The following is a 10886-nucleotide window of genomic DNA, read 5'->3' on the forward strand; positions in this document are numbered from 1 at the left end:
GTCCACCCCTCTTGTCGGTTCTAAAGACATTATCCAACGTCTCGGTAATGACGATATTCCTTCCAATTCGACTTGTTTGAAACATTCTTGTAACAAAGGAACATGTAAATATTATTCAAGGGACAAAAAATGAGAGCTTATAATCAACTACATCTTGTGAAACCCACGCGTATCAAAAGCAATATTTATATAATAAATCTTTGAACTTTCGGGCCCAATTAAGTTGAAAAACCTCATCAAGTTTGTTTAACTTTTTCAAACGATTTCCACGATACTAGCATCTAGACTTGTTCAATATTGCCAAATGCAAAAAGTATCGGTAAATACATCCATAAAAATATTCTAGCCAAATAAGTGCCATATAAATTCGTAAATCTTCATCTTTCAAATTTACATCAGGAAAAGATGACTCATCTCCATAACTGATGGATAGTTCACGTCAGAGGAAGATAAACTGAAATACATTTTTCTCTATTACTTCATTGCTTGTTAAATAAGGAAATTATAGACTGGAATGTGTATATACAAGTTATATTAATAAAACGCCGAAATTATTAAACATGATATCGTCATAATTTCTTTGAATTGTAAAATAGTTTGATTCTTAGTCAATTTTCGTTTAAAAATGGTCTGTCTGTCTGTCTGTCTGTCTATCACTTTACGAAATATATTGAGCAAACTCAGTCTAATTTTAGATATTGTCGTCCTGGATATCTATCAGACTGACGTTTGTTATGGTTGGGATGGGGTTCTCCCAATATTTCATGGAAATTTTTTATAGAAGTCCCACCTTGGCTCTAATTTGGTTGGAAATTAAATTTAGTTAAAGATATATGTAAAGCTCCGAGTCCCCGGTCAGCAATGCCGACGGTTGTATGGTCAAATATACAAAAAAGTTGAAATTCATTCAATGAACAACAATTTAATAACAATTCAATAATCAAAATGACTCAAATTTCCAATTAAACTCCTTCCGCTCGACTCTTTAACAAGTATATTGCATCACTTGATTATCAATGTGAGATTGATATCCACCTGTCCTTGTATTTCTATTCATCTGTTGTATCCTTTCTCTCCTATTCCTCCTAATTCATTCTCTCCCTCCCCGACTTTTTCCCGATTCCTTCTCTTCTTCCCCGCCTTTTTCCAAATTCCTTCTCCTCCTTGACTTTCTCTAGACTCCTTATCCTCCATCTCCGCTCTCTTCTCCACGACGACATTTCTGTCGACTTCCGACTGTTTCGGCTAGTTCCATTTCCGTCTCCACCTCTTGAAGACACGGGACTCATTGGAACCGGAAGTTCCCTGTCCCCATAAAGCTTCAGTACATTGAGCTAATGTGTCAAGACTATCTCACTATGCTAGTTTGAAATAATGTTGAATTAGAATAGCAAACCGATTATGTCATGTTTTTATATTTATTCTGGAATCGGAGGTAGATTGATTATGGTACCCGATATAGATGCATGAGCAAATCACAAGTATTATAACGAAGAATACGTTAGTCACGATCAAGTCCATATGCTGTGTACATAGATTCTAACAATTATATCCCGGGACCATGATCCAGCCAATACCCTTTGCAAACTTTAAATGGGCAAAAGTAGAAATATCAAAAATGTAAGAAAAGCTGATTTATTGTAGTAATGATTATATAACTGTTAGAATGTGAGAAATGGATTTTAGTACTAAAAACATTTTCATTTGGCACAAGAACAACAATTACAATATATATAACCACTGAGATTGTGGTTGTAATCATGCACATGATCTTGTTTGAGTGCTTGTTGGGTTCAGATATGAAAATATTTTATACATACGACAAGAGATTATGCCGTGACGTAATAAGGAAATTATTTGATGCAGGAAAAGACATCCTTTTATGGGCATTGATGCAACGAATCGTTCAATTAAATTTGTTTATTTTTAGCATTTTAATAACACGTTCACGCTATATATGAACGATACGTAGTTTGAAGGGATCAAACTCAGCGTTTGTGTGATGGATAGTAAGTAATATGAGAAAGTGGTGATAAGAGGATTGGGGTATGTACATTGTCCCTATTTACAAAGATTTAGGCAAAGTTTATACCATTGACCGTAAATTATCACAGTTATTTCCGTTTATTTCTAATCCAATACTAATTGTTGTGTGTTCAAATGGCAGAAGGAATTTATACGCTTTATTAGCAATAAACATCTTAAAGTGCGAGCTAAGATTAGACAACTGACTCGAATGTATTGAAAAAAGTAATAGGAATCAGAAATAATAATAAGAAAGCTTATCGAAAGCGTTTCCTTTGTTATGTTTAAAACATTGCAACAATAGAACAGGACTCAGAATACATAATGTATGTCTAGTATTACCAAATTTTAATATTTCATATATTCATCTATATGTAAAATACTTAGTAAAAAGTCATTTACGGTAAATGTGCATCAAAAAAGAAAGTACGGTCGAACTATGTATGTACGAGTGTTTGTGTGTGTGTGTGTGTGGGTATGGATGGATGGACGGATTGTTGGATGGTACAATCGATGAATGCATAGTATTAATTTGTGATCCTTTTTTAACTACAGTGATAAGAGTTTAACAAATATTAGCGAAAACAGCAATTATGGGGGCTATTTCAGCATCGCAAGGATCCGGAAAACTGTAAGTTAACGTTTGATGTAACTCACACAAACACACCACTTCAAAGTAATGCAACTTGTGGTTCCCTTTAAGACATTTTGCTGGCTCTCCTGAAACTGATAACTAATATTACAATTTTCATTTTTAAAAACTCGTACCTTTCAGCGATATTTCAGAGTGATAAGCGATCCCTTCTAAAATGGTAGCATTTTCATGAAGAAAAATATACAGGGAAGTGACCAGATATATTTATTAAATATTGTCTTCATTCAAATATATCGGACGTTTTTGTACTCATTATAGTTTATGGTCTTGCAGAATGGGATATAACGGAAATTACAATTGATTTCCTACATTGCCTTTTTATACAATTTGTGTGTGTGTGTGATTTGGATTTTTAACGTAACTGTAACAATTTTTCAGTCATATCGCTACAATGGCTGCAGTGTGACAGTTTATAGTGATGTCTAGCACCGGGACATCATGTCACAGACATGTAGCATGATGTCCCACCCTGTCACATTTATCGTGACACATAGCCGACGAGATCTAATACTAACCTCTTAATGCTGAGCGCCAAGCGAGGCAGATGTTAGTACCATTTTTTTATAGAGTCTTTAATATGGCTCGGCCGGGGATCGACCCCACGACCTCCCGCATCCGAGGCGGACGCACTAGCCACTAGGTGACCGGGTGGGACATCGTGCTACATGTCTGCGGTATCATGCCCCATTGTCAGACATCAATATAAACTGCCACAAGGCAGACAATGTAGCGATATGACTGAAAATTTGTTAAAGCTACGTTAAATAAATACAAATCACATTCATATAAATTTGTTTATGTGTGATAATTTCTTTGTGTGCTTGCCTGTATAGGGCAGAGATGAGACGGTCAGAAATGCATCTTGGCATGAGAGACCGCCCACATAGATCGACCAGGACAGTGGAGCATCTGAGAGAAAATCAGCATGAAAGGCATTCTTACAAAGGTATCTTACATTGTCTTACACAATTCTTCTTTCTTTATATTCATTTGCTATTGAACCGTTGTAATTATGGCTGATGATGTAGCTTTTTTTGTGTGGATGCAAACAAGCTAGTATCTAGTCAGACGATGTCATGAATCCTGTACATATTATGACAGCCATCTTTACAAACATATTATGCCGTTCTCGAAGTGCACATGTCACCGCCTTCAGTTTTTTTCTTCTTCTTAGGGTAGAAAATTTATCATTAAGTGCATTTGGGCATCTAATACACAACAATTGTCTTTTTCAGTCTGTCGTTTTAAACCGTATGCACGATATGTATCTATGTATGCACATGTATGTATGTATGCACATGTATGTATGTATGTATATATTTATGTATGTATGCACATGTATGCATGTATGTATGTATGTATGCACATGTATGCATGTATGTATGTATGCATGTAGGTGGGTAGGTAGGTACGAATGCTAGTATGCAAGTATACACACATGTAGTTCTCCAACTAGTGAACGAGCGAATAAATAATATCCAGGTCGATTTAATCTGTTACTATATTTCGCACTATTTGATAGTTTTTCGCTTCTGAGTCTTTTAATTAAGAAAGCTTGGTGTCTTAAAAATAACCCCTTAATGCTGACAACGATAAAACTAACCACACACACCCCATACTAGAACCATATACTATTACAAGGACTGAATTTTAAAACAGAATATGATGAAGACTGATATATTTTATAACTTTTTTATCATTGCGCAAGAATGTTTTTTTTTCTTCAGCCAAAATCACATAACTAAAATTTATCATTTTTGCGACTGTATTCAGGCGATCATCATCACGAAAGAAGACTAAGACGAAATGGGAGACACAGTAGTGCTGAATCAAAAATTTGGGTTGAAAATTTCCTGCTCGAGCTTGCATTGCCTGTTGATGATATCGACCAGCTGCCTGTTATTCCACAGCATGATGATCGCGCTCTGATGACAATAGCCAAGTTCGTCACTTCCGCTACTCCGTAAAATATAGACATTAAAGGATCTATTGATCTGATAATTGTCTTTGACATTGTTAATAAGAAATAAATTATTTTCCTATTTAGTAATAACTTGTTATCTTGATTTGATAGCGGAAATTATTTCTCGTAAACTCAATAGTCATGCACATGAAATATTAAGTGACATGTAAGATACGTGTTCCGTGTCTGTATTCTAGATTTTAAGATATACAAACATTCGATGATGATTGGCTTTGCAAGGAAAAAAAATCTTTGCATACGTGATTTTAACTTTATACTCATATGTTATGCAATTATGTTGATTGTTATCGAGATAGTTTATAAACAAATCACGAAGAAAAAGAAGGATATGGATAAAAAAAAGAAATATATCATCGTCATACCTAACACGATTATCTGTTAACATTCAATAAAAATCAGGTACCAAACATTTCCATGTCTTTAGACACGGGATCATTGAAAAGTTGCCTGATTCTGTAAAGAGATTGCGTTTGAAAATACAGTAGGCAGAAAACTTAATTTCAGATTCTTTTTTCTTACAGTGACATCACCGATAGGATGCAATCAAACGCGACTCAAGTAATGGGGTCAACGAGGTCATCGTATATAACCTCTCCACCGTATGATCAGGTATTTACAAATGTTTGTATAGCAGGTGAACACTATTTTTATTATGATACTTTAAAATGTGTTAACTGTTTATTTATTTTTTAGTTATTTTATAGTTTAAAGAGTATATTGTGCAGGTATTCAGGTTGATTGAGTGGATCACCTTTACGGTAGGAATTGATTTAACTGGATTGTTTAAGGACATTAGTTGCAGGATTTATTTAAGATAAAACGCAAACTAACTAGTTATTATTTGGTTTGGGCGTTTTGTGCAACACACCAACACTTTTTAGAGTGCCATGCCACGGCAAGTGAACAACCTTGTCCAAGGACATTATATGGTAGCTGATCTAGTCTGTTCGTTGGTGATAATCAAATCTGTACCCCCTAGGTGTAAGATAACAACGGGATTTCGGATTTTTAACAAAACATCTTTGATGACTTGAATGAGAAAAGAAATATGATTAATACCTGCGTGTATAAGATCCAAATATTTGACAAATTAACATAATCGGTACGAACCTAATAATGAAACAAATTTAACAAATAAACGACCTAATACAGTACAAGGACAAAACTGAATGATTCACATCGATTTTACACGAAGGAAATAAATTCGCGTTTTACTCAAAAATTAAAAATGAATTCACTCAAACAGCGAAAACTGCGGTATTTTACTCAAATAGCACAATGATGAAAACAGAAGGACAGATATCGTACAAAATATGTTGGTACTAAATGGTACTAACAGCTTCCTCATTTTGGCGCTCAGCATCAAGAGGTTAGCATTAGGACTGGTCGGCCTAGTGTCAGAATAATGTGACTGCGTGCGACATCGTGGTACAGTGCTTGACATCACTAAACTACCACACTGCAGACATCGTATCGATATGACTAAAAAATTGTTAAAACTACGTTAAAAATCCGTATCACACAAACACACACACACACACACACACACTATCTTTAAAATCCCAAAACACTGGGTATTACAAACCCAAAAATTATACCACGGCTAAAAGATTACCAGTACTGGTCAATCAAACGGTCAGTATTCCAGGTAGTCATCAACGAACATTAAATTCCTTGGTCAGTCAAGCAATCAGCGCCCACCTATCGGTCAGCAACACGCGATCATCTGCTACTCGACCAGCAACACTGTTCACTCAGCTCTACGGCTGCTATGATCAACTTCTATGGTTAGCTCTACAGCTGGTACCTCGTTGACTCCGATCAGCTGAAACTACATCTAACATCGTGTAATATGAATGACACGGGCATATACGATAACACGTAATGATGTTATATACGTTAAGTTATACAAATTACATTATCGGTACATTATTACAAAGCAACAAACGGGTTCAGAAGCGAAAATAAATTGGTCCGATAAGAATCCTATGGCACAAAACGTTTTTTTAATATAATGCAGCTTTATTGCTAATATAAATATCTTGCCAAGTCAAAACAAGAAAAGAAAATATTTGCATTATAATACGGAAGCTGAAGCTAAATAGAAATATGCAAAAACAAACGTAGTAGTACAACAGTTATAACATATAAACAAGAAATGAATCAATAACTCACATACTTCTACAGCTGAAGATGTGAAAGTCCATAAGTAGACCGCTAGCTAACAAGGCATTCCGTAATGTGAAATTTTAGTCTTACGGTGAGACATTTACACAGACAATGTACGCAGCCATACATCGTCTGTACTCTGGAAGTATTCGGTTTTTCCCACTGAAAGCACTTCGCACGTGCGGCATAGGATGAACCGAACTCACTGTTTCGAAATATTGTACAATATATATATATATATATATATATAAATCGCAATCGAGCATAGTTGTACACAAGAAACGAAACGCGAGTACATGTATTTAATAAATAAAGGGATTTATACAAATCTGTGACACTAGGCAGGAGTCCAACACATTGACCACTGAACTTTGCGGTTTCTGTATCATCTGGACAAATCATTCCTTTTGTATAGAGAAATGTAGAACTTAGACAATGAAACTAAATTCAATGTGTTGTCATATATGTAAATAATTCCTTCCTTTAAAATCGGTCCCTGAAATTTTTCTGCGGCATCCTCCCAAGGCTGGTGTAACACAAAAAGCGATTTGCGTGAACTATTAGTCGAACTGAATTCCCCTACTTTCTGTCATTAAAAGACAGGATTGTATGGTATGATTTTTAGACTGGTTTCTGTTTCTAAGCGTTTGCTCATGAGCGCAGTTTATACAACAGAAAATCAGCTGGTCCGTAATATTTAGAAACCATCTGGAGGAATAAGGACAGAGTGAGCTCTAGGCTTGAAACACACAAATCTCAAAGAAAGGAACATTTGCTATTTCATTTAAATAATATTATTAAACATAGCAATGGTCGCTTGTAAAATATTTTGCTTATTTATCTTGTAGAACGAAAAAGTAATATATATATATATATATATATATATATATATATATATATATATATATATATATATATATATATATATATATATATATATTACTTTTTACATAGCTAAGGGTCGATGCAATTTATAATGATTTAAAGAATGTATAAGCTGTTATGCCTAGTCTTGTTTCTCCTACATGAATATATATATATATATATATATATATATATATATATATATATATATATATATATATATTACAAAATTACAAAGAAATGTATGGGAAAATCAATCTGTTGCTGATAAAACAATATCTGAATAACTACCTAAATATCCATCAAATTTCCACTCATTAAGGTCATGCTATTCTAGTTTATAATACATGAAAAAATTGTATTTTGGTCAGTGATTTATTTCACTTGGACACAATTGTTAAGATTGCGTTTGTTTACTCAACAAATAGACCTAGTGACCTGTTTACGATAGTTCATAAATCGCTAAAGATTTAATATCTCGTATAAATTTTGTTCATTTAATATTAAAATTATATAATGATTTTACTTTTTCCTGAATTTATTAGACACTATAGTCGCAACCACATTAATGTTCGTCTAATCTACACACAGTTCATGGAACTACGATACATTTTACGTAACAAGTTACGATATATCAGTGATTTCATGCTTTCACGATTGCACTATTTGCGGTTGCGCAGTAACCTTTTATTTTGTAAATGTAGAAATCCTTAAGAAAATAAAAATTACATGTTCTTTAATAAGAAAACTAGACGGTCGTATTAGGAGAAATGTCATATGCAGCAGAAGTAAATCGTACTGGGACTGAGAACTTTCACAAGTCCTACAAAGACTGAATTTCTTTTTTTTAGGGACATGAGAGAAATATTGAGGTCAAGGTGTCTAAGCCTGAAGCAGACAATGGGTTTTCCACAGGTACTGTATCAATTTGTCAAGTTTAATTTATATGATTGCTTATACGTTCGAACTTTTGGGAGCATATACTTTAAAATATCGAGACAGGATGACAAAATCAAGGTGAACATGTCTTACTATTCTAAATGACAGGACAATCTCTTCTCAGCAGAGTTTCTTTTTTATAATGCCCATTCGTTAAACACGTTGGCTTGATACTATAGGGCAAGTGTATCAAAGATACTTTGACTTACAAGTCTCTTAATTAAAGCAACAGAGTCAAACGCTTTCATACCAACATGGATATATTGTGTTAACCCCCTCATGAGAGAGAGAGAGAGAATAGCTACATGATCATATTCCTAATATGTATTTTTAATTTTGTTTGTAAAAAGTATGGCTGGTTGTATAAATTGCTATTACATTTCATATCATTTGTAATATTGTTTGCTCGATTTAAATACTTATTACATATAAATAAGACACATTAACAGCACAAAGTAGTACAATATTGATCCTAACAAAATAATTGTGGTCCTTTACAAACGTATGGTACAAATGTTTTTAAAATGTATGCATGATACATTTTCATACAAAATATGGTTAATCATTCATTAAAACAAGTTAATTATCTTACTCCCTCTTTTGTTAAAAAAATATCTTCAATTTTTAAAAATCTTTTCAGCACTTTCGCATCTAAAGGAGACAATCCAATCCAAGTGGACAACGATTTCCATTAAAAGCAGAGAAACTGTTGTTCAAGAGGTGATGCACTTTTATGAAAAATGTCCCGGTACAGCGATGCACAAACTGGGCGTGAAATTTGAAGGGGAGAATGGTCTTGATGTTGGAGGAGTAACGAGGGATATGATTGGTTCATTTTGGACAAAGGCCTCACAGATTTTCTTCCATGGCGAAGACATATTGGTTCCTTATTTAAGATTGGAAAAAATCAGAAAAGCAGGAAACGATTTCAGAGTCTTAGGGAGAATTTTATCACATACAGTGGCTCTAACAGGAACGCTGCCATTTAATATGTCTGTCACGAGCCTGTTTTCCGTATTTAATAGCGGCATGTCAAGCGTGTCTGACCCAGAACTTTTACTGCAGGAGTATTTAATGTTTGTGAGCAGAGAGGAAAGACAGCTGATAGAGAAAGCTTTCTCCGATTTCACGAGTCTCTCAGAAGATGAAATGGATTTTTTGGTACACTTACTAGAAAAACACGGTCACAGATGCCTGCCAAGAAAAGAGAATGTGAAGGAGAAAATAACTGATATTGCTGCCAAAGTTTTAGTTCATGATCCCACGTATTATTTACAAAAAATGAAAGAAGGTATTCCAGAGAGTCATATGGAAGTATTTTGGAGCCGTCTATCCAAAAGCGATTTCAAGCAGCTTGTAGAACAACAGAATCCTACTCCGGAAAGAGTGGCGGAAATCTTGACCCCAGCTGAACTGTTGACTCCGAAAGAGACTGAAGTTTACTCTTATCTCGTAAATTTTGTAGAAAGGCTGGATAAGCCATCATTGAGAGTATTTCTGCAGTTTGTTACTGGCTACACAAGGCTACCAAAGGATGGGATAAAAATCAGTTTCAGCCATGAGCTTAGAGGAGCTTTACGACGCCCTATCGCTCATACATGTTCCAGCCAACTAGATCTGTCTGTACATTATAGGAGTTACACAGACTTTGTCATAGAAATGACAGCAATTTTGGATAATCCATTGTCCATGTACATGTATATGGAATGATATATATTAAACAACTCAGATAAGGAAATAACTCCTTGTGAATCAATAGTGATTGATACATATGGAACGTGCCCAGTCACTGCCAAAACAAAATAATGATCGAAAATAATGTACAAAAATAATATATGTTATTATATGCTCATTGTTTTCTCCGTTAATTTTACATTGTCAGAATCGTTCAGTAGTTTTCGATATTGCACACCTTCATATTGCATTCACGTGCATAAAGGAACTAATTGCTATTGTAAACAAACAATTGACGCAGACGCCAGCACTTTCGATTTTCTAAAGACATCATATACACTCGCGTAGTAGGCGCTTTACATTTTGGTTGATAAAATTTGTTTCTGCATGAACTAAAGCAGATGTTTCGTGGACTGCAACATACCAGCTGTTTTGGCACATTCCGCGTTCACATTTTTATATGAAGTTTCGGATTTAGGCTTGCTATACAGTATCCTTAAAAATAACATGCAAGTGACAAGGCACAAACTTGTCTTTTTTAGCTGGTAATAAGAATGGCAAAAAATGTACTTACAG

General features: G+C 34.5%; 1 protein-coding gene across 1 annotated transcript; it reads left to right on the forward strand.

The window, feature by feature from the left end:
- The first annotated feature begins 1981 nt into the window (after positions 1-1981).
- LOC149799990 (uncharacterized) lies at positions 1982-10484 on the forward strand. Its single transcript, XM_089957159.1, has 7 exons — positions 1982-2046; positions 2581-2656; positions 3514-3626; positions 4454-4622; positions 5186-5273; positions 8549-8612; positions 9277-10484. Exons 2-7 carry the CDS (start codon positions 2619-2621, stop codon positions 10344-10346), a joined length of 1542 nt encoding a protein of 513 aa, XP_089813285.1. The 5' UTR covers positions 1982-2046; positions 2581-2618; the 3' UTR covers positions 10347-10484.
- Positions 10485-10886: the final 402 nt, after the last annotated feature.

The sequence above is a fragment of the Sinohyriopsis cumingii genome, chromosome 5 (assembly GCF_028554795.1).
Source record: "Sinohyriopsis cumingii isolate HCF-2022 chromosome 5, ASM2855479v2, whole genome shotgun sequence".
NCBI lineage: Eukaryota > Metazoa > Mollusca > Bivalvia > Unionida > Unionidae > Sinohyriopsis > Sinohyriopsis cumingii.